At 48.4% G+C, this 24,973-nt stretch overlaps 1 protein-coding gene across 2 annotated transcripts in view; it reads right to left on the bottom strand.

The window, feature by feature from the left end:
• Nucleotides 1-1,410: 1,410 nt before the first annotated feature.
• PLPP3 (phospholipid phosphatase 3) overlaps nucleotides 1,411-24,973 on the bottom strand; it is a 79,533-nt gene continuing 55,970 nt past the window's right edge. For both annotated transcript variants that reach the window (XM_077760768.1, XM_077760767.1), the window contains exons 5-6: nucleotides 15,930-16,106; nucleotides 1,411-3,372 (exon numbers count right to left, since the gene is read on the bottom strand). In XM_077760768.1, coding sequence (XP_077616894.1) covers nucleotides 3,247-3,372; nucleotides 15,930-16,106 — 303 coding nt within the window. In that variant the 3' untranslated portion in view covers nucleotides 1,411-3,246. The remainder of the gene's footprint in view (nucleotides 3,373-15,929; nucleotides 16,107-24,973) is intronic.

The following is a 24,973-nucleotide window of genomic DNA, read 5'->3' as shown; positions in this document are numbered from 1 at the left end:
AACCAAATGAAGTTTGCCTACTTGAATTTTGAAATTGCTTAGAATCCATGGCTCCTTTTTTTCCTCCCATTTTCTCTTTTGAACAGGAATGTCTGTAACTGTTATTCTATGCCTGTCCCATCGCTGAATTTTGGGAGCTGACCTGGGTTACACATTTACAGATGGAGAGCAATTATGCCTCAGGATGGAGTAAACCCAGAAACCCATCCTTACTTGACTTGGATGATTTAGTTTAGATGATGAGATCTGAGACTCTGGAGTTAAGACTGAGATAAGATTTTGGATTTAAGTTGCTGCTGCAATGTGTTGAGACTTTGGGGGATGTTGGGATCTGGTGAATCTATTTTGCACATGGGCGGGATGTGACTCCTTGAGGCCTAGAGGAGAGTCAGCTGTGGTAGGCGCATGATCACCCCTCAAGACATCCATGTCCTGATCCCTGGGTTCTATGCATGTGATATGTGACATGGCAAAGGGGAATTAAAGTAGCAGATGGAATGAAGGTTGCCAGTCAGCTGACCTTAACACAGGTAGAGCATCCTGGATAATAAAAGTGGGTCTAACTAATCACCAGAGCCCGGAATGTGGAAGACATAGCAGAAGTAGAGAACCAGAGACTGCAGAATGGAAAGGACCTGGCCCAATGCTGCTGGCTTTGAAGATGGAGAAAGGGCCACAAACCAAGGGATGCAGATGGCCTCTAGAAGCAGGAAAAGACCAGGAAACAGCTTATACCCCAGAGCCTCCAAAACTGTCAGATAGTAAATCTGTGCTGTTTTAAGCCACTGTGTTCACAGTCACTTGTTACAGCAGCAATAGTAAGTGAACATGAGTCTTGGCCAGCCATGTACTCTTCCAGGATCTCAGACAGGTTGCTTCATCTTTGGGTTCCTTTCAATCCCTCATTTCTCAAAATAAGAACTACCATAAGGATCAAAAGTGACAAACAGGTAGAAGTGCCTGGCACCCAGGTGCTCAATGAGTGTGAAATTTCCAGCTTCCCCTCTTCCTCCAGGCTGTGGAGACCCAGGGAGAGAAAGCAAGGGCCAACTGCCATTCTCTGGGGAGCACCCTCCACTCTCCTTCTTTTAATGTGTAAAGGACTCCCTTGGGAGCTCCCCAAGCACACCTTATCAGGAGCCCTGCTTCTTATCTGCCTTTGGGGGACCCACTAGCTCCTCCCTCCTTGACAAAACCCCTTTAGAATACAAAAGCTCTTTAGAAGAGCCTGAGACAGAGCAGAGCCAGAGTCTCCCTGGGCAAACAGGCTTTCAGAGATGAAAGAGCAGCCAAGGGAGCTATGGCCACCATATTTCCCACTGGAAAGATGAGGAAGTGGTGCCCTGAGGTGAAGCTAGCCCAAAGAGCTCAGATAGCCCGCCTCCTACTGCACACAAACACTCTCACACATTTCAGGATTCCAACTCCTTCTTTAGTTGTGTTATGAGCTTTTATTTAAAAAGCACATTTAATACAAGTATAGTTTCGCAGATACAAGTTTTCACTTTGTATTCTACAAAAGTCTTTGAATATTATTCTCTTTACAAAATGGAATCTTACAAAAATACTGACACTTTAATGTTTTTATACAGTTTTCTCTAGTTGCAGTTATTTCTTTCATTATAAAACAATGTCTACCACAGAACTACGATATTTTAGTTGATATTAAAAAAATTAACTCCATGCTTTTTTAAGCAGCTAATGTAAATAACACAGGTCGAGACACAATTTATAATCATAGTGGATGTAGCTAAAATTGTTTCAGAAATAATATCTTACATAGTTAACTTTTAATGTTTTATACATTATTTATATAATATTTATATATAAAAATCATAGCTTGCTAGAAGTGGAAATGAAAAGGACGGCTTCTGGAGTAAGGACGTACATGTGCTTGATCCATGTGGTTACATTTAGCCCTTAGAAAGGTTTGCATCCGTGATCTGAAAGCATTTCTTCCTTCCTCCTCTCCTCGAAGGTTCAGTAGAAAGGACCCCCGTCTACCGCCCAGCGTGGGACCTTGCCTGGAAGGACACTTACGGACAGAGGATGAGAAGAACTCTACGGAGATTTAACCCATGTGTTCTGCCCAGCAGAACCTACCAAGAACTGCCCTAGAGATCAACCCCAAGACAATAGTGCTTTACAGAGCTCCGCAAGAGCAGCCCCCACAGAGCGGCTCATCGCTCCGAGATCTGGAAGGGCGGCCTCTCAGGCACGGGACCATCTGCCGCTCTGGCTCATTCTGACTTTGAGTAGCCGCCGAAAGGTTGGTGAGTTTTTCATTCTTGCCCCTTCGCTCCATCTCTTGTACGTAAGGCTGCTTCCCGTCAGCTGGCGGCAGAGCACGCCTTTGCTGGTGTCGGGACCCTCCCGGGAGATGCCCCCCCACCCCCATGGGCACATAGCAAGGACTTCCAGGGAGAAAGCAGTGACCAAAGCTAACTATGACCAAGAGCGTGCAGGTGCCAGGTGACTGGTGAACACAACAGGGGCTTCCTGCAGCTGACGTCCTCGCATCGCAGGATGATGCGGCCAAAGAAGACAAACGAGGGCCAGCACCCTCTATCTCTTTTGAAATTGTGCTATTTGTGAAACTCACTCATCCACAAAGAGTCTCCTAATTGCTAAAGTGAGGGGCCGTGGCTGCTGGCCTGTGGGCTGGGGGAGTGAGGGAGAAAGGCCTCAGGACTGGGAATCTGGATTCAGGATCTCATGGCCTCACTCGGCACACCTGCTCTGCCCTTATATTGAACAGAACAGAACCGAACTTCCTGAACCAAAGGCACAGCACAGATTAGAGTGGTGTGGACCGAGAGACACGAGACGGGAGCCCCCCCAGTGGCTGCTGTCTTGATTCAGTGCTACTTCTGGCATTGTGTGCTACAACATGAATTTGATCTTTTCTCACAGGCCTGGGGTTCCTCGAGTCACAGGTGTGACTGGCAGACTCTACTCAAATCATTTTAGTGTCTGTTCCAGAACAAGCCCGTGTTCACTAGAACATGAACACTTAGACCAATTGCACATCCAGGATTTCGGCACTTGGTGTTAGTTTCCTGTTGTTTCCACATAGGTGAATCCTACCTATTTTGGAAGGCCACAAAGTAAGACTTTTTTTTTCCTTTTTAAAATCAGTTGGGCAAAAAGTTTTTCCCTACATTCTACTGTCTGATGAGATTGGAGAGCAGCAAGAGCTTGCTGTCAGCAGTCATTTTATAAAACAGCTCAGGAGGTGGGCGGCAGCTACACCATGTTGTGGTGATTGTTCCTGTCGATAATGTCCACAGGCGAAAGGATGTCCTTCCGGAGAGCAGGGGGAGGCAGCGAGAGGGTCGTCTTGGTCTTGAAGAGGTCGGACACAAAGAAAACCTAGAAGCACAAAACAGACATCCAAATTAATAACTGGCATCTAAGGTCTGGGGACAGGCAAAGGGAAGGTCATAGGGGTACAGAATTTGGGAAAAGGGGACCCTGAACCATAGATCTCTGACGAGGAAAGGATCCTAGAGAGATTATATAGACACCAACTTGTGTTATATAGACAGGGAAACTGAAGTCCAGAGAAGGACAGTGACATGCTTCAGCTTGCACAGACATGCTGGGAGTAGAATTCTGCTCTCTGGACTCTCAGTCCAGTGCTTCATATCCAAAATGCTACTTCCTTCTTTCTCAAGGCAAATGAACAGCAATGAAAACTAAATTCCTACGTAAGGAAGCAAGTCATAATTAGTCACGCTCATTAATCTACACTACTTTCCCTTTCCTCACAAAGAAATCTAGGGTGTAACCACAAGAGATCAGCCAACATGAATTCCTATCAGCAGGAGTGGAGAAGGAAGCCGTTGTGACCACATTTTCCTGAAAGTCCGGATCTCAACAATTTGATGGGGGTGCAGAAGCTGGGGTTTTGTTGCTGAGGGAGTCAGCAACTAACCCGGAGGAGAGGTCAATGCAAAGTCCTATTGCTCTTTCCCAAAGTCCTTCCTCCTTGTGAGCACGAGACCTCACCCGGTCTTAGAATCTCTGAGGAACATTACGGACACCCAACTTGCAAAGGTACAATGATGGCTCAGGCGTAGCTCCTGTCTCGACTGGCTTCCAATGACAGATCCAAGAACCTGATGAGTTAGTGGAGTACAGAAAATCTATGCTTCGTATTACATGGCTAAATAAATACACAGACACCCACTTAGGCCATTCAGCAATAGGACTTTGTATTGAGTAACCATAAGAGGTAGTTATCGGTTGTGTTATTTAATTGGAAACACATGGCAGAGTTTCGAAATGGAGACTAGAGCACCTCCAAATTTCCTGTGCCTAGCAGTTTTCTGGAGTGGAAATCCTTGTCCTGCCACAGGTCACGCACTCACCAATAACGATGGCACTGTGACTTCATTTTGGACACGGTAGAGGCTAAAGCGCTATTTTTCTTTCTTTCTTTTTTTTTTTTTATTTGAGAGAGAGAATGAGCTGAGGAGAGGAGCAGAGGAAGAGAGAGAAAACCCCAACCAAGCTCCACACTCAGTGTGGAGCCAGATGTGGGGCTCGATCCTCTGACCCTTGGATCATGCATCAAGGATCCACGGATCGCCCCTGTTGAACCAACTCCCATAATGTCCTTTCTGTAGTCAGACAGCAATCAACCAGGTGGCTCAGAAAGCACAGCCAGAAACTGGGGGTGCTGATTACCCATGAGATCAAGGGACCAGAAACAGGAAACAGAGGCTTACCGGCCGCTACAAAACCCTGACACCTTTTGAATTTTGTAGCCATTCTATACATCACCTACTCAAAGGTTTGATTATTAATTATTTATAAAAAAGCAATAAATAAGAAAAGATGGCTGGGATGTTTCTGTGCTATTATCAGAAAGTGAAATCTTGCCAAGAAACGTTAACATTTTAATACATTTACAGTCCAAGTGTTATAGTATGTACCATTTTGCAAATAAAAAAAATTAAGACTTCTGTCCCTTTTCTTTTCCAAGGATGTGTGAACAGTGAGGACTCCTGGCTCCTAGCCAGGGCCAAACCTGAGAACCAGGAAAGGAAAGATGTGTACCCAACCCTGCCAGGAGGTACTAGGCCCCCTGGCTGGGAATCCTTTACATGTGGTCAGAGAAGGGACTTTCAAGTGCTTCCTATATAAGGAAATACTGACGACCATGACTGAAGTTAAATGTGGAAGTAATTACACTTTTCAACCCTTCTCTGACAGGTGCAGAGCCAGTATCCCCATTTCTACCTGAAAATTACCCTCTCCTTCCATCTTTACTTTGTTTTAGAGGAAGGCTTCAATCACGCCCTCCATGGCTGGCTCTCAATTGCACTTATTCCTGCCCAGCAGGCGTCCGCAGCAAATAAGGGCTCTCCTTGCTCTCATTTCTTAAAGATCTTTCTCCCAGCTTCATCCCACCTGCCAAAGGCAAATGTAGCATGGGATGAACCCCTATCTGCCAAGAAACATCTTCCCTTAGAGAATCTGACACCACCTTAATCTACTGGCTTATTTCCCAGGTTAATTTGTTGAGCTCATTATCTACTGCATATTAGAGTTTCCGTTTCCCAGCTGCAAGAAGGGATGATATGGAAGTTAAAGGCAAGAATGTACTTGAGGAGACTTAAACCTGTGTCTGGTACACAGTTCAATAAAAGACATTCCCCTCTGCAAGGCTCTGAGTCCCAAAGTAATGACCTAATGGTCTACAGTAAGCCTCCCAAGTCTTGCTTGTCAGCCTGTCCTTCTAGATGGGAGGCTTCTCGGGGATGGAACTGTGGCCCTAATGATCACCCACAACACCTACATCACCCACAACATTTAGCACTGAGCCTTGTCCACATGAGGAGCTCAATATTATGTTTGTTGTTGAGGGGGTGCCTGGGTGGCTCAGTCGGTTAAGCATCTGACTCTTGATCTCAGCTCAAGGTCATGATCTCATAGTTCATTGGGTTTGAGCCCTATGTCCATGCTTGGGGTTCTGTCTGTCTCTTTCCCTCTCTCTGTCCCTCCCCTGCTCGCTCTCTTTCTCTCTCTCTCTCAAAATAAATAAACTTAAAAAAATTCTTGTTGAGTTTCTAAACTCCTCTCTACTGGAAGCAAGCACTGTGGCCTTGGGTCTTATCAGCACACACAAATCCCCCAGACTTCGGGCGAACCACACACTAGTACACTGCATATACGTGGCCAGGCAGCAAGATGAAAAGTTGAGTCAGGTCCAGCAGAACCCCCCCCTTTAAGCTGCATTTCACTTTCAGCGTGGCTTGAGCTTACACAAACACTTTTTTGGGATCATGAAACTCGATCCTGTCAGGACTCAAAAAGGGTTCGGTCTTTCTAACGCTTGAACAGCAGAGCACAAAAAGGACTAGCAGAAGTGAAAACCTTGCTCCGAGCAGTTCCATTTCCTGCAGAAGGTGATCTCCACCCAAAAAGAAAACGCAGAGGCAAAGGCGGGGAAGGGTCTATACAAATTAGGTAGCTATCTCATGTCCAGGGAACCACTCCCAGCCCACAGCCCCACTTCCACACATCTCTGCTGTGAGAAGAGAGCACAAGAGATAATAAACACAGTGTCCGTGAGAGCCGGAAATCTATGCCCTAAGCACCAAGAAAAGTTCTTGTTTAAACCACCCTGAGCTTTTGCTTTCAATTCCATCTCTCCAATTCTTTGAATTTTATAAAGTAATTTTTTTTAATGCAACCAGTAATGCGTATTGAACATCTGCACTGTGACAAGCCCTGAGATTATAAAGATAAAGATACCTAGGAGTCCTTTGCCCTCAGAAAGCTCACAGGGCAATAAGGGAGAGATCCAAGCAAATAGGTAGCTACAAGATAGTGTTTTAAAGATCATGATAGAGGGGAGCCAGGGGGGTTGAAGAAGCAGCTAACCCAGACTGAAGTGGAAGGTGGGGGGGGGCTTTAGAAGGCTTCCCCCAAAGGAGGTGTATTCGAGCTTAGCTCAGTAGGAGTTCACCAGGTGGTGAATGCCAGGAATGTTGTTCTAGGCAGAGAAGCAACGCATGCAAAGGCACAGGAGTGAGAGAGAACAGCATGTTCAGGACTGCAGGGAGCTCTCAGCATGGCTGGGGCCGCGCAGCCAGTAAGGCTGGAAAGGAGAGGGCCTGAGAAGGTCCTGAGAAGCCTCCTAGGACACGTTAAGGAATTCGGACCTTATCCTCTTGGCTTTAGGAGACACTGTCAAGGCTGTAGCAGGGAAGTAGCATGTTAAGAAGACTGTATCTAAGATGCAGAAAGTCAGAAGGGGAATGGAGAACCCGAAGGCAAGCGTACCAAGTCAGGACCCGCAGAATCCAGGACAGGAGGAGTCCCTCACTGTCACCAAGCCGTGAAGATGAAGAAGAGACGGATTTCTGGAATGTGGAAAGCAGGCTGCAGTGGATAGAGTTGACAGAATGGGTATATATGTGTGTAGGTGGACAGGTGTGCAGGGAAGGCAATGCTTTCCTTTCTAGTTCTGCATTTCACTCTAGAAATCTTTGCCCTTGTTCCCCCCAGAACTCTTAAGGCTTGGGTAACTGTGCCAGGGGAAAAAATTCTAGCTCTGGTTTCCTCTGCCTTCTAATATTTGGGGTCCCTCTGATAGTACCTTGGGGAAGTGGTTCTGGCCTTCGTCTGAGTCAAAATGACAGGCTATTCTATGACCTGAGTGTGCAAGATGCCTTGATGGACCCAAGCCCTCAGGACAGTGGAGTCCTTCACTACAAACAAGGCAACCCCAGGCTGAGGAACCCCATTCACTCTAAAGAAGAGGTAAGAAGCGTACAGGGAGCCGCCATCCTCACCCTACCACTGCGTCACCCTCTCCCCCTCCCCATCCAGCACGTGCAGCACTGGCAAAGAGCTCTGCCCACAAGAGCAAGAGACTTGTCTTCAAATCCAACCTTTGCCATTTTCAGTAAAATCCCTAAATGAGGGACACAGTACCCACCTCAGAGGGTTACTCTAAGGATGTGATGTAGCAAAAGGCACAAGTGTGACAATGTGCCACCAGTGAAAGGTTAATAAATGGGAGCCATGGTCACTGGCTCATGAGTTCAGTGCCTACCTACACATCATTTCTCTGCCCCTGCCCCTTGTGCAGGAAGACAAAAAACAAGAGAAGGAACTAGAAAAAAGGAAAAGGAGAGCTGGGGGGGGGGGGGGCGCGGGCGGGGAAGGGAGAAGGATGATTAAGAATATAAGTCAATAGGTGAAAAGTCAAGCCAGACAGGAAGATCATACGCAGGTAGGAGTTTTCCACAGGACAGATAGAATCTGATCTCAAAGTCCTATAATTTCTGAGGCTATTTTGGGGAATGAGTCAGCACAATCAAGAAGGAAGATGCCTTTGATGTCCTGTTGCCAGCACTCGCTGGCCCCAGAGATGCCAGCCCCCTGGAGCAGAGGCGGTCCAGCCCTGCTGGGTACCGCCTGGCTGGAGCTCAGTAAGAACCAAGCCAGCCAGAAAGAAGTCTGGTCGGTAGCCAGGTCTCCACTCCCATTTGGCTGCAAATGGCCACGTCAGCAAATTCTGAGGGTCACTTCCTTAAGGGTAGATTATGACAACAAAACTGTTCTTTAAACGTTTCTGGAGTCCTTGAGTGTTTCAACTCCCTGAAAATGGGAATCACCTCTTCATACATCGAGGATTTTTATAAGCCCCTATTGAGCTTAGATGCCAGCCCAGTGGAGATAAATATTAAAGGAAAAGAGTGTTGGAATCTTACAACCAGAAGAAAATGGAGGGTTGTCTATTCTGGTATTTCTCCAAATGTAATCCTCAGATGATCTATTTCAGAATCAGCTGGCTGCCTCTTGAAAAAGCAGATTCCTAGGCCCACCCAAGACCTACAGGAAGTGTGGTCTGGAATCTACATTTAAAAACCCCTATTTTAGTCTGTTATACAGAATAAAGTTAGGAGAACCATCAGTGAGCACCCTATGGAGATAGGTCTCACTAGATCTGCCTTTTAATGGCTGCACATCTTGCAATTGCTTTGAGAGCAGCTCCTCTGTGCACTGGCTTTTAGGATACCTTCCTGGAATTGTCTGTATTTTCTCTTTGCTACCCACACTCAACTCTTTTAAGTTTATTTATTTTGAGAGAGACAGTGTGAACAGGGAAGGGGCGAGAGAGAAAAGGGGAGAGAGAATCCCACGCAGGCTTCATGCTGTCAGTGGAGAGCCTGACACAGGGCTCAATCTCACAACTGTGAGATCATGCCCTGAGCCACAACCAACACTGACGGGACACTCACCCGACTGAGCCACCCAGGGGGCCCCTACCCACATTCAACTTTCAATGACCTTCCATCTTAGCACTAGGCATAGGCTTCAAGGCGTAATGCTATGCCACGTTTCCGCTTTAGACTGTGGGCTGTTCAAGTGCATGAGCTACTCAGAGCCCAGCAACCGTAGCCCTCAACAAATTCTAATTTATCCCCATTTGAGGATACAGTCCATGTGCTGCTCCTCTTTTTTTTTTTTTTAAAGATTTTATTTTTAAGTAATCTCCACACCCAATGTGGGGCTCAAACCCACAACCCCGAGATCAAGAGTCTGATACTCCACTGACTGAGCCAGCCAGGCGCCCCTGTGCTGTTCCTTTTGCAGACACCCCCAGGCCTTGGCTTCAGGGTTTCCTTTTGGCATCCTGCTCTACCATAATAAACAATCTCATAGATTAAGGAATCATTTTCTTTGCAGGAGAAAGCCTTGGGACCTGGCTCACCCTCGTGCCCCAAGTATAGTAAGTGCTGTCTAAGGAAAGGCCATTTTTGGCGGCCCTGTCTTTTGACTCAATGAGAGTTACTCAATTGCAATCATCACTTTCTGACCTCAGAAAAGGGCTTTCAGTGGCTTTTGACACCGGGAACTTGCCAGAGTCTCTGTTGAATGGTTTCCTGGTATATCTGAGAGGGAATGTGATGGGGTGGAGTCACGCTAGGAGTCAGGCAGCAGGATCTGGTACCAAAATTGCTCCTGCTGTGTGACCTCGGACTAAGTCATACTCTGGTCGGGGCTTGAATTTATACCAGATGAAGAGGTTTGTAACTTCAGATGACGGATCTTCTCTGTATTTGTACGCAAGCACTATTTAAAAATTCTCCTTCCCATAGTTATTGTCAGGCTTCAGTGGGAGAATTCACGTGAAAACACTTCTGACCGATGTCAAGCTATTCAAATCCTATCTCAGTTACCATCATTCACGGCCATCACTGCTACCCCATGAGGGACACGGGGGAAGTCAGTCCCACAAAAGCAAGGAAGGTTTGGAACAGAAGAGCAGAGTTGGGGCAATTCTGGAGGAGAACAGGGATCTACGCCTGCCTAGGGCCCTTCCGGGAAGGCACTTCTAGGCTATGACAAAGGAGGGTTTCTGGGAAGGAGGGTCACAGCGCCAAGCTCAGTTAGTCGGGTGCTAGACCTACCAGTATCTGGGTTCCAGGAACATGATGCTCACGGATGACAGAGGCTGGGAAAAAGGCAGGGGCCCCTACATCCAGAAGTCCTACATTTTGAAGCTTTCTAGGATCAGAAGACACACTGGGTTTCCATGTTCTCACCCATCCCCATGTCTCTGCAACTTTCCTTCTGTGTAAGATGCCTTTCCTTCCCTTTTGTAGCTCGTAAAAAATACGTCCACTCATCAGGCCTCCATCTCCTCTAGGAATTCTTTCTGGCCTTCCGATGCCCTCAGAAAGAACTAACCATACCTTCTCTTATGTTCTCCCCCCCCCCCCCCGGCCCATTGTCCCCACTATATCAGTGTTTTTCAAGCCGCATGTCACAAGTCCTTAGAAAGTTACAAAATCCATTTACTGGGTGGTCACTACCAGCAGTTTTAAAGGTTGCATGAAAATTAGAATGTTCCACACACAGTAAGGGTAAGTCTTATTTTGAGAAATGTTCCAGTTATGTGTGGGTGCTTCTATTGGGTTATAATGGAAAATATAAAGTTTATTTATTTATTTTGAGAGAGAGAGAGAGAGAGAGAGAGACACCCAAGCAGGCTGCAGGCTCTGTGCTGCTTGCACAGAGTCCAACACGGGCTCTATCTCACCAACCATGAGATCATGACCTAAGCCAAAATCCAGAGTCAGATGCCTAACCAGTCGAGCCACCCAGGTGGCCTGGAAAATGTATTTATTATTATGGATCATGGTCAAGTCTGGGGAAGCTCCTGCACTAAAACTCTTTTAGGGCCAACTCTTTTTAGCTCCAAATCTTTAAAACAAAGTTTAGTACTTCCCCCATGATACACATGAAATTGATATGTTGCATGTGGCAAGCATGAGCATCTTTTATTTGTTGATTCCTCAATCCAAAGATTGTGGGATGTATTATCATCCCCACGCCCCACGATGGGGAAAAGTGGGTGAGAAGAAGTGACATGCCAATATGCCTAATTAGCAGGTGGCTAGTGGGACTCCCTTAGGAGTCTCTGACTCATCACTCATCTCATTCATCTCAGCAGTGGAATGAGAAAAGAGGAAAAGATTCTAGAAGGACACTGCAGAGGATGGAGGATACATTCATCATCTGTTGGGACCAAGTTTGTCTCCAGACCTTGTTTCCTTCTCTTTCCCACATCCACAGTCCTGACACCCTCACCCTCTGCAAAGTGGGGGCCCTGAGGAGACAAGGTCAGCCCCAGGGCCTCCTGGGCAAAGAACTAGACTTTTGCAGGGCCGGAAAAGACTTGCAAGGTCATTTCATCTATATTCCTGTGCCCAGGCAACAGTGCAATCAATTCAGTGGAATAGATGGGAATCTTCCATTAGAGAAGGAAGAGATCTCACATAAACCAAGCATGTTTGGAGTTCATGGTTTTAGTCCTATGAGAGAGAATTGAGAGCCAGGATCCGGTCCCAACTTTGCCACTGTGTGTCCTTCGGTGTGTCACACTCTCTCTGCACCCGTTTCCTCTCGAGGGGTGTCATCACCAAGTTCTTCACACTTGCGTTCTTGCTGGTCTCTTCTCCCAAGGTCACCGCACTGGGACAGAGACAAAGAACGCCCTCTCCCTTCCCTACATCCTGGAGGAAGACAGCAGCACACAAAAGGGCGACTGCTAGCTGAGCTACACCCCCGGGGAAGAGGAAAACCAGGAAAGGCTCTGCTGTGTGTTTATGACATTCGAGAACAGCTGCTTCCTCTGCTGAATACACAGCAATGGCGGCCTGGCCCTGCCCTGACCCATCCCAGGGCCCCATCATTTGCCATCTGCTAGTGGGTCAGCGAGGAGGTGACGAGATAGGCAAGTTGTCACCAGACAGGAAATGAACTGATGTTTGTCACTTCGTCGGAGTCCCTGGGTTACTCCAGGGGGTGGGTCTGCTGAGCCCAGCTGCAGGGCTCATATCTTGATAGGGCTGACTGTGTGTGTGGGGGGGGCGTGTGTGTGTATGTGTGTGTGTGTGTGTGTGTGTGTGTAGGCAGGAGGAACACTGCGAAGGTCAGTATGTGCCTGTGTTTGCATTGGCTTGCCTGTCTGTTTCTGTGGTTCTGAGCGGTGAGGACGGACGTCTATGTGTCTGGGTACTGCTGGGTCTGTCCATTTGCCTCTTGGTGTCTCTATCTCTGGCCACACGTGTGAAGACTACGTCAGTGCCCGGGCCTATCTGACCCCACGTGCCCCTGTCTTCATGTTTGGTCCATGATGCCACCTAGGTTTTTCTGTTTGTGGTGAGTGCCATCATCTTCCCTCTCTGGAAAGGTTAAACCAGTGACCAGTGGGGAAGGAAATCGAATCTGCTCCTGCTTGGCATGTGGTTTCTGTCTAGACACATCTGCTTGCTGTGACAGGATTTACTCTCAACAGACCTGGGTAAAAGCACTAAGCTGTCAGGGCCTGTTGCCCAAGGCTCTGCCGTGACTCAGCCAACATCCTAGGGTGATGCACAGCACCCACTGGGACTTAAAGACAAGTCCCAGTCCCCCCAAACTGGCCATCTTCGTGGGCAATGCAGGAAGACGGTTCCATCTGAGAAGGCAAGTAGTTTAGTTACTACAAAGTCGGCTGTGTCTCTGAACCTCTGTGGGAGAAGGTTCCAGAGCTACCAGGACTCCAAGGTCCATTCACAGGATGAGGAAACGAGGCTCAGAGGGGAAGTATCTTGCCTGAGGTCACAAGTTCACGCCTCACATGCACTCTTTCAATGCTAACCAAGCACCCAGAGTGCCAGGCACTGCCCTAAGGCCTGAGAATGACGAAGAACCGGAAGGTGAAGCCATAGCATTCTGCTACCAAGGCACTGGCAGCCTGGTTCGGGAGACAGACGTTTGAGCAGGCAGCTTCTACCAAACCAGGCGGAAGGCCACGGCAGAAAACCATGAAAAGTGCCACGGGAACAAGAGGAGAAAGTCAGACAACCCTGTCTTCGAGGAAGACGGAGGGAAAAGCGTGGTAGACTAAACAATGCCCCCCAAAGACGTCCGTGTCCTAATCCCTGCAACCTGCAAACATGTTCCCTTCCGTGGCCAAGCCGACTTTGCAGATGGGAGGAAGCTGAAGGCCTCGAGATGGGGAGATTCCCCTGGTTACCGGGCAGACTCAGTGGAATCGTCAGAGCCCTCAGAAGATGGAGGCAGGAGAATCAGAATCACAGAGGGAGACGCAGTGACAGAAGCAGAAGCTAGAGAGAAGGAAAGAAAGACCTGAAGAGGGAGGAAGGAAGGGGTCAGGGGCTAAAGAATGCAGGCAACTTCCAGAAGGAACGCAGCCCACCAACACCTTGATCTTAACCCAGCGAGACATATTTTGTAATTCCAAACTCAAGAACGACCAGAGAATAAATTTGTGTGGTGTGTGCTGTTCCGTCTCGGGTTAACTCTGGCTGGCCTTCAGCCCCAGTGACCATCCTTCCTTGCCAAGTGCAGAGGGCACGGCTTTCGAGTCAGGGAGCACCCAGGAGCAGCCATTGACCGTGGGTAAAGGATCCAGAATGGTGTCGGCACAGAGTAGGGGCTTTATAAATGCTCGCATCCAACTTCCTCTCCTGAGCTAGTCAGCCAGAGCTAAACAGGACAAAAGTCAGACACCTCCTTTCCCTTCTTGAAAATAAACCCTGGCTCTTCCAGAGACCATCTCATTGCCCATGGAGAGTGCTCTAGGGTATGAAAGAGGCAGGCTATGATGGATCCCCGTACTTTTTAAAACTGGGGGTGCAGGAGACCCTAACTAGGATGGCAGCACACAGAAGGGAACACAGTAGGCCACAGTCAGCAAAGGGTTACCCCCTCCTGCGAACACCCGTCTCCTGCTGTCACTTCACATTAAAGGGCCAGGCATCAGAGACTGAGCTGGCCAGTAACCGCTGCTCTCATTAACGGTTTGCTCCCCCAATTTCTCTCCCTTCTGCCCTTCACTCAAAAAGAAGAAGAAGAAAGAAAGTAATGAAGAAAGCCATCAAAATGGGCAGGTTCTTAGGCCAGGATTCCCATGCTGAAGCTGACAAGCAGGTCAGACCCAACTTTCTCTGTGGTGCCCACTCTGATCGCCCCGACTCCCTGCCCCCTTCCTTCCCCCTGCGCCCTGCCCCAGCCTGCAGCCCAAGCACCCTGTCGCATCTCCAGGACAGCCGCATGCTGTGTTCTCACTCGTGTGCTGGCCTGGCAGTGGGAGCAAGGAGACTGTGATCTCCTGGAAGCAAGGGCCCTGCCTTATTCATCCCTCTGCCTTCAACACAGCGGCCCTGTAGTGCTTTCCAGGAAGAGGGCACCCACTGATTCTAGCTTTCTGTGGGTTAAAAAACACACGTTTCCTTACTCTGAGCCAGACTCCCTGAGAGGCCCTGGGGAAGCAGGGAGAGCAATCAGCATGTCACCTATGGTCCCTATCCCTGGGGAACTTTACATTCTAAGGGGACACACACATCTGCAATTTCAGCACAGGGTGATGACACACGCCATCACAGGGGGACTGGGAGAGGTGATCGTAGGGAGGCAAGGGCAGCAGCCAGGTTTAGAAATGAAGAAAGGCCAAGGGTTGGTCCAGATTTCTACTGTTTAGGAGTCTTACTGTGAGTGGCAAGGATTATACTGACAATACAACCCTCATGAGTGATGCTTAAACATCCAGCCATGACTGTGCTCTGAGATTCCCACTGGCCTGGCATGAGGTCCCCTGAGTGGGGCCCAGGAAGGCACGGTGTCAGAGCAGGTGCACCACCGTGAATAAGCCCCTCACAACTTTTAGCAGGCAAGAAAAACAGAGATTCCTGAGGAGACAGAGGCTCAGAGAGTTGGGAGGCCTTATGCACATTCCCAGTCAGGGATAAAGTATGGGAAACAGGTAACCCAATCACCTGGCCCGTCCCAAGACCATTCTCTAGGTACAAGGCCCTTCTCTTGATGTACAAGGCCCTTCGGCTAGACAGGGTAAGGCTTAGCCTTGACCAAGTCTCCTCTTCTCTCGCCAACACCACGTTTAGGGTCTGACCAAGTCACCCTAAAGGTCACACCGGGAATGGTGGAAGTCTTCCAAGAATCTGAGTTCAACTGAATTGTCAGCGTCCACCAAAGCAGCACGTGAGCACTGAGTCAGGGACCCAGACTCCACCAGTCACCTGACATGTGACCTGGGGCAAGCCTCTTCCCCTCTCAAACCCTAAATGTCCTCATCAATCAAGTGAGCAAGGTGGACAATATTGAAGATCTCCCGCCTCAATGTTCTATGAACCCAAACCTTCCACGGTTCCGGAGAAGAGGACTTACAGGCTCTGCTGAGTGAAAACTCACAGGTTGGAAGGAGACAGAAATGATTTTCCTTTTACTGAAGGGGGCCTGGGGCTGGGTGACTCCTCAGACACGAGGCAAGAAAAAGGATTGAGAGCTCCCTGGCTTTGGTCACTGAGCTGGAGACATTTAACAAGCGAGCAGTGTGCGTTCTGCTTGTGCAGTAAGAACACGATGCTACTCACTATGCAGCAGGCCACCAGGGCTCCTTGAGCAAATCCCGCGAGCACATCACTGGGATGGTGCTTGTGGTCGGACACACGCGACAGTCCTGTGTAAAAGGCCATCATGATCAGGGTGAACTGCAGGAGGGGCCGGAGCAGGCGGGCCCCGCGCCACGTGAAGCGGGCCTGCAGGTAAAGCTGCACAGAGGAGAGAAAACGAACAGACACTCAGTGCATTAGAACAGCCACCATGTCAACACACGCTGCGTTTCTGCCAAATGGAACCATCTGGACCTTAGGAAGCACCTTGTACAAAGAGCATTCAGCTTCAATATGACCTCAAGCCAGTTATTTAAGCCTTGAGCCTTAGTTCCCATACTGAATAAATAAATAAATAAGGAGAAGAAAAATGGAGAGAACAAGGAATGCCTTAGAATACACAGCCTGGGGGTGCCTGGCTAGCTCAACTGGTTAAATGTCTAACTTCGGTTCAGGTCATGATCTCAGGGTTCGTGAGTGCCAGCCCTGCATTGGGCTCTGTGCTGGTGGTGTGGAGCCTGCTTGGGATTCTCTCTCTCCCCCACTCTGAACGCCCCTGCCCCACTTATGCGCACACGTGCTCTGTCTCTTTCAAAATAAATAAATAAACTTAAAAAAAAAAAAAAAGAATATATATCATGGCACACACTAGGCACTTCCCAAGTTTACTAATTTCCTTTCATCTTCTTGATTGAAACTAATTAAAGAATAGTAACCAGGATAGGAAAGCTCTCTTTTCTGCAAAACCATGGCAACTCATTTCACGCATTTGTGTGTCATCCCGGAGGTACGGCTGTATAGTCCCTACACCACTTGCCTCTTAGGATCGTGTTGGAGATGAAACGCAGGGTCGATAGGAGAGGTTATCGCGACAGTCACAAGGGGATGCTTCTACTTCAAAGAAAGCAACTCTACCAAAGAACAAGTGTCTAAGTCTAACTATGGACTTCTGAGTTCGAATATAAAGGAAACACATAAACCGACCAGACAATGGCACGGAGCTTTCACACAGGGGCTGACAGATACTGGACTGGGTGGAGTAGAAGAGTAACCTGAAGAAAAATGGAAGAAAAAAAAACCCACCTCTGGCCGAGGCAAAGAAATGACGTCAACGGAGCATTGTCCCTCAGAGTTATCTGGCTGCAGTTTCCGTTCTAACCTCTGGGCACAACCTACTTCCCAGGTTCCTGTGGGAACTTGGGAAATGAGGGGGAAAAGGCAAGTGGACAAGGGGAACTTCCGAAGACAAATCAAAGGCAAGCACAGGGGGAGACCAGGAGAAAGGGGAGGAGAGCAGAGGGGAGGGGCTGATGGCCCAAAGACAGACTCTGCCCTGCCTGAGACAAAGGGACACCTTCCTCCTGGTGGTCAGGAAGGAGCAAGCCAGTGGCTGGTCCTGAGGAGAAAGAAGAGTGGAAGATTCCGGAGCCAGCCCGACAGGGTGGGAAAGTTGGCCGGCACTGAATTCTCAACTAACCTGAAAGACAATTTCAAAACCCAGGCGTAGAAAACAGCAGACAACTTTACAATCATCATGAAATGCTACAAATGCATTATTGGGCAATCTAAGAATAACAAATGAAAAATAATAAAGAATGCACTGATGTGGGCTGTTGAACAAGTGATAAAGATGAACAGTTTCTCATATGTAAAAAATAACCAGTTGAAAATCTAAAAGAAGAGGTAATGGGGTTAAGCGTCTGACTCTTGACATCGGCTCAGGTCATGATCTCACGGTTCGTGGATTCAAGCCCTGTGTTGGGCTCTGTGCTGACAATGTGGAGCCTGCTAGGGAGTCTCTTTCCCTCTCTCTCTGCCCCTTCCCTGCTCACACTCTTGCTCTCTCAAAATAAATACACATTAAAAAAAAGAGAGAGAGAAATCTCACTGAGCCTTAAGTTTTCTCCCCAGTAAAATAAATGTAACAGCCACTATCTCACAGGCTGTAGTACAGATTGTTGCTTAGAGCAGGTGCCTGGCACCATGTTCTGCTCAATACACAGATGATTTTATTCTCTAACCACAGTTCTTAATTCGGCCCTGAGATTTTTCTCATTTCCCTCAATTGAAAAGTCTGCAGATCCTCAGAAAATGCTTGTTTAGAATCCTCCAACTCTTCCCCCACCCCGTGCAGAGTTTAGGTCATGGGCCTTGGAAATGAGGGTGGGGCAGAGGAAGGGTGGGTTTCCCAACCGGACACGGCACACATCTCCCCTTCCACTGACTCAGATACTGGAGCTTAAGAAAAGAACAAAATAAATACAGGAGAGGAACTTGAAGGGAGAGGAAGAGACCAGTCATCAGAAGAGCCTCAGGAAGGGAGTGCTTATGAATGAAAAAGGAGTAGGGGCCGCAGGAAAAGAGTCCCTTTGGGAAGCAGTCAGACGTGCAGTCAGACGTGGACTGGCCGGCTGCACACTGAAGCTTGCTCCTCTGTACCCATCAGTAACTAACGCATTCATCCACGAATGGCTCAAGGTCTCGGGGACTGATCCCGGTATCTGCAGCTGGGGCCTCAGGGGGAAAGCACACCAGCAGCGGCAACTTGAATTCTGGGGTGAAGCGGCCCCACCTCCATTCCTGGCTCTGCCATCTCCTAAGTGGGTGGTCCCCCAACTTCTCACCTGTGAAACAGGACCTAACACTATCTCCCTCCCAGGGCTGCCAGGACCAACTGAGGCACGCAGCACTGTGCCTGGCGTGAGACGGGGGAACTCAAGCCACTCTTCAGAAACCTGTGTCAACTCTTTGCCTTGATGAATGCAATTTACTCAATGACGATGGCTGATTTCACCTAAACAGGTAGATTACTAAAGCAAATGATTGCACAACAACCTTCCACCTTGTGGCTAATTCTGTTTTGCGAAACTGGTTACAACAGGTTTTGAGGTTGACCGAAGGACCGGGTAAGTCTCCATGCCCCAGCAATCCTGTCGCTAAAGGGNTGAATGCAATTTACTCAATGACGATGGCTGATTTCACCTAAACAGGTAGATTACTAAAGCAAATGATTGCACAACAACCTTCCACCTTGTGGCTAATTCTGTTTTGCGAAGCTGGTTACAACAGGTTTTGAGGTTGACCGAAGGACCGGGTAAGTCTCTCCATGCCCCAGCAATCCTGTCGCTAAAGGGACTGGTTTCTGCTGGTTCTCAGCCCAGTTCTTATGAGGCACTCCATACCAGAGGCTTGGGCCTCACCACGACCACAGAGAACTTTCTGGAGCACCCTGCTCTCTTGGAAACCTGAGCCTGGGAACAGTCCGTGGGGCAAGAGGCTGCATGCACTCCCATTCCACAGGAGGAAGTGGCACTTCTGACCACAACGCTCTATGGCCCCTGTCCTAGACCAAATAGCAAAGAGACTTGCCCAGAATCAGAATTTCTGCAAGGGCTTCAGGAAAGTCCTAGGCATCCTGAAAGTGTGGTTAGCAAAGACATGAGACTTGGGCAAAACCATAAAGGCTGAATCACCTTGAACTCTCCTTGTGGTCAGCAGCCCTGAGGTCCTGACTTACNGCAGGAGAGAGTCAGAGAGAGAGGGAGACACAGAATCCGAAGACAGGCTCCAGGCTCTGAACTGGCTATCAGCACAGAGCCCGATGCAGGGCTCGAACCCACGAACCGTGAGGTCATGACCTGAGCCGAAGTCGGACGCTTAACCGACAGACACCCCAGACACCCCTGGGAGAATCCACTTCTAAGCATCAGTGTGACACTGCAGAAAAGTGTCTGATTTGCCATCAGAGCAAAACTATACTTGAATCTGTTCTCTGCTCCATGCCAGCTGTGGGACCCTGAGCCAGTCACTCGGCTGCTCTGAAATTTCTGCTTTCTCTTATATAACAAGGCCATTTGTTCATTTAAAAACCCCAACACATGTCATTTGCATCTATTCTGTTCAAAATTGTGAAAGACACAAACGTGAATAAGATGAGTTCCTCCATGCAAAAAGAATACGTTAACATTAAAAATTAAATCTCGCTCTTTTACTAAGATTTCCCTCCCCAGTAGCTTAAATAATACTGCTGCTTGTAGACAGGGAGCTTATGACAGAAAGGATCATGTCTGCCTGCGAACCCCCATCCCCAAAATGATGTATGTGGAAGTCCCTGGCACACCCAACTCACTCCATAAATGGAGTTCTCTTCTCCTTCCTGGTCCTAGCTCCCAAACTGGGGTCCTGTGGAATCCCAACAAAACCTCTTTAGAGAGGTCTGGCTGAACTCAAGCTGGCTCCTCTGGTCTGAACCAGCAGAGTCAGATGTGGGGTGAGTCACACTCCTTCTTGCTAAGTCATTTGTGTTTCATTACATGATTTGCATACTGGTGAAACAGGTCTGTACTGTCCTCTCACTTCATTTCCATTGCTCTTGGGACTGCTCTGCTCAGAGCGAAAAGGAGGCTTTTGTCCCTCCTTATGTCCCTGCATGCTCTCTTTCTGGAAGTCTGTCCAGATCACTGACACCCACAGGGAGAAACTTTGTCCCTCCTCTCATCTCCTCCATGGCTCCCGCCTGGCTCTAGTTCATGTGCCTGGTGACTTGCCTACGTGGCACACTACTGGCAGTTCTCTCTGGAAACTTATTCAACTACTTTCAGGACAAAAGAAGGATTTTTAGTCAACTTTCCTCCTCCTTCAGAAAGGGATCACCTCTTGCTTTCTGTCACTATCAGGGAGAAAAATAAAGTCCCTGTTTGTTGAGCACCATTTCAGATACCATGTCAGGGGCTTTGAATGGCCTTACCTGCAACTATCACAATCATCCTGTTGGGTGGACCTCACCATTGTGACCATTTTTCAGATGAAGAGATCAAGGCCAAAAGGCCCTGCCACTTACTCAAGGTAACAAAGAGCCATGATTTACACTGAGTAAGATGTATCTTTTTCCAAGTCCGAGCTCTAACCACAGAGCCTGGCTTCCTTTGAGGGAATTACTGCTCTGCAACAAGGTAATGGTTTTTTGTACTGAATTTGTCTTAGGAGACAAGCAATTTGAGGGGACTACCCGTCTGTCATGGACTCAAGAACAACGTACAGGGGACATCTGAAAATTTATGCTCCTCAAATTCGACGGTCACATACTTTTATAAGGCCCATGTCAAAACACAAGTATATAGCTTTTGTAAGAGTCAGGGTATCAGAATCTCTGACCTGATGGTAAGCTAAGGAGACCCTGTGAACTGAAGTCGGTGCACCTCAGAGCAGAGTTAACAGCCCTTCCCTTGGGGGTCCGTGCTTCAGTCCACCCAAATTGGAGACTTCATCCAACTGCTCTGAGACTTGACTTTTCAGGCTTTCCACACCAAATATGAGGTCTCTTGGTGTCCCTAGGTGCTCACGCAAGGTCTAAGTCAGAAGCTGCTGGCTGGCTGCCTGGCTGAATGGATGGATGGATGGATGGATGGAGATATTGAGAGGGGAGGCGGGGAGGGAAGAGTTTGGAAAACATTTGGTATGGTGGTTTATTCCCCTTAGGAACAGCCATCTTGTCCCTACAAGGGGTTTCACCAGACACTCCCAGGATCTGTGGGCATGTCTAATGGGCAGACCAGACCCCACCACTCCAGGATTCTAAACACGTTAAATGAAACCTCAGTGACTAACAACCACAGACCAGAGAACATGGCGGTCAGAGGACAGCCACTTCCCTGTTTCCTTGGTATCCAACAAACCCTTTGACACATAAACATTTCTCTTGGGCACTGCAGTAAAGAGCCAATGCGTAAACAGTTCAGCAAAGAGGCAGCAAAGGCACACAGGCCCTTCATGATCTATCAATTCAGTGAGGAGGAGACGAACAAAATCTGCATGGAATGGAAAGGAGTAAGGCCTGGGAATGTCGAAGACCCGGACTGATTCATTCATTCATTCAATATTCATTGCAACTAAGTGTCAAGACACCGTTTAGGGCAGTGGGATGCAAGAGTGAGTCAAGAGACAAAAGCGTCACCCTCGTGAACCTTACAATTTATCCGATAGAGATAAACAAAGAAGCGAAGAAGATACATTATGTCAGATGGTAAGAAATTGGGTGGAGGGGATAAAGCCGCACAGGGAGTTAGGGAGTATCGCAGAAGGGGCCAGGAAGGGCTTCTCTGACCCTGAAGAAGGCAAGGGGCCAAGGTTCACGTGCAGGGAGGGGAGCGCAGCCACATGGGATAGGCCTTGCCACCAACTTGCTGCCTGATCTGAGCTGCAGAAGGAGGAGCTGGGGCGGTTGGTCCGGAAGGTCTTTTCAGCCTTCATGTGCCCTCCTGCCCCTGCTTTCTTCCCTACCGGCTGCCCCAGCTAGACTGAAACGAAATCCTGCAGCCCCTCAACCACCAGCCTCGTCACCTGAACATGGGGGCTCTTCCAATCTGCCCATCATTAGCCTACCGGAAGCCTTCTCCAGCATCTGCCCCCTCCACTCAGGGCTGGCTGGGGGTGCCGTGACTCTGAGCTTCTGTAAGAACCTATATCCACCCACCCACCCCTCCCTGCACATGGTGTCCCAAACCGCTGTCACTGTCTACTTGCTCCCCTAGACTGAAGTCCCCAAGGGCCGTAACCATGACCCCAATGTCTATAATCCCACCCCTAGCACACTGTTGTTTGGTGTGCAACAGTCACCCACTGAATATATGCTGAACGCCAAATGTTGACACCATGTTGAGTTCCCTGAGGGCAGGGCCCAGGTCTGGTTCCCGTCAGGGGCCCCGGGAGGTAGCAGAGTGCTGGCACAACAGAAGGAACACCGGGCTGTTTGGCTGCTACGTGGATTGGTGCCTGTGCTGCGTTTTATCCAGAAAGCCAAGTCATCCTCGGTCCCCGACTGTGGAGGGTGCAGGGCCCGTCCAGATGTGGTTCTCTGGGGTTGAGGCCAGGACTCCAGGCTAGGAAAGCATCACATATGCTTATATGTGCTGTGGGTTTTTCTTATTAGAATCTGCATTAATCACTAACATGCCTTAACCTCATCTGTAAGCTTCTATGCCCAGAGATAATTTGGTGTTTGGGGCATGGTTTTTCCAAGCCAACCATTTTACAAATCAAAACCTAATACGGAGTGTCCTTCAAAGCCATGGGAGGCTCTAGATGGCAGCTGCCGTCGACAGGCCTAGAGTATGGGTGGCTGGTGCTTCCTGTCCGCCCCTCTCTTTGTATGCCGTGGCCATGAGGGCATAAGTTTGTCCCTAAGGGCTTCCCGTCTTCCTCTGCAGGGTTTAGGGTAGTTCCAGCATCTTTCAAATAGAGCCAAAGAGACTGAGAAATAAGTAGACACCATCTAATTCTACTCTTTCACAGGACAAATGGAGAAAGTGGGGCCCAGAAAAGAAAAGCAGCAAAAACTCTGCGAAATATACGATTGTCTCTGCTTTACAGAGGAGTGCGCTGAAGCTCCAAAGCTCAGTAAGCAATGCCTGATTCCAGAGCTCGTAACCACCAAGGCAGAGTCATCCAGGTCTGTCTGACCCTGAGGACAAACGCCCCGTCAATGGCTCAAAGGCAATTTTTCCCCCCAAGGCCCCAGGGAAGCTGTCTGGGGGCAGGGGGGAGGCCAGCTCCCTCACTTCCGGAAGCTCAACAGAAAAGCACTGGTGGCGGGGGGTTGACTGTAGCATTTCCCACTGACCCTGACAGGCAGCAGCCGTGGTGTTCTAACTTGCTTTAGAAAGCAAAGTGAACATAGAGAGGGCTGAGATTTCTGTGTGCCATCACAGGGAGATAGAGCCCTGGGGAAGAGCTCTGTCCTCCTTGGAATTTAGCCTCAGAGGTTGTCTTAGGGCAAGATAACCTTAGAGCTAAAAATGGAGCTGTGTGTTTCTATGTTACATACGTGGGTGTCCATGAGTCGTGTCTGTTTGCAAGAATTCTTCAACGTGTGGTGTGTGCACGGTTGTATGTGCACGTGTAGCAGGATGTGAGGGACACAAAGGACTAAGGACGCTCTTCTTTTCCTCCCTCTCCTCCTCTCTCTTTTTCTTCCTCCCTCCCTCCTTCCCTTCCTTCTTTCCAGGAACATAAAGACACTATAATTTTTTTCCTCACTCAGAGATGCAAATAAACATTCAGTCTGAACTACCCCTTACTCCTCACCCCTGCAGAGATCTCCGGCTGTAATCATAGCTGGTAGGAGGTGGGGGCCGGGGGGTGAGAGGGGCATCTCATCCAGTAAGGCAGATCTGAAGAAAGGCAGGTCGCCTTCAGGTGAAATTGAAATTAGGGTCAGGAGCTTATATTCTTTAAGTTGATCCTGGCGAGGCTGATTATGGTTTTGTAGTGCAGGACCATGAAAAAGAAAAGACAGAGATTCTGGTGGCATCAAGACCAGCCTTCAAATCTCTTTTCTGTCTCTTACCAGAGGTGAAACTTATTTTATTTTCTTAATGTTTACTTATTTTGAGACAGAGACAGTGCAAGTGGAGGAGGTCAGAGAGAGAGGGAGACACAGAATCCAAAGCAGGCTCTAGGCTCCGAGCTGTCAGCACAGAGCCCGATGTGGGGCTGGAACTCATGAACTGTGAGATCATGAGCCGAGCCAAAGTCAAATACTTAACTGACGGAGCCACCCAGACACTCCTGGAGGTGGAGCTTTTAGTACTAAACTTCTTAGGTTCAGGTTGGTTGGTTGGTTTTCAACTGAAAACAAAGTAATCAAAACGCATCTCATCGAGTTACTGAGAGAACCCAATTGACGGAGTGTGAGCTTGACCCAGTGCCCGGCACACAGAAGGCACCAGAAACAGGTCAGCACCTTTATCTTTTGGGCGGCCGTAGAGCACATAGTGCACAGAGTTGGTTTCAAAATTACCCAGTATTTTTCTCTTGGAAGAAATGAAGAACAGGAGGAAAATGAACAGAGACCCACTCCTCCAAACGACTTTGCCAAACACTGAAATTACATTTGTAAAATTGCTTCCAGACCTGGGTAGAATACAAAAAAAACTGAAATAGGAAACAAAATATCTTCGCTAAATTAGCTTTCTAAAAGCAAAGAGGGAAGCAGAACAACAGCAACAACAAACGAAGAATGGAGGGGA

Source organism: Crocuta crocuta, unplaced genomic scaffold (assembly GCF_008692635.1).
Source record: "Crocuta crocuta isolate KB4526 unplaced genomic scaffold, BGI_CrCroc_1.0 scaffold559, whole genome shotgun sequence".
Lineage (NCBI taxonomy): Eukaryota > Metazoa > Chordata > Mammalia > Carnivora > Hyaenidae > Crocuta > Crocuta crocuta.
Note: the sequence above shows the minus strand (reverse complement) of the source record. Positions and strands in the feature narration are given on the sequence as shown.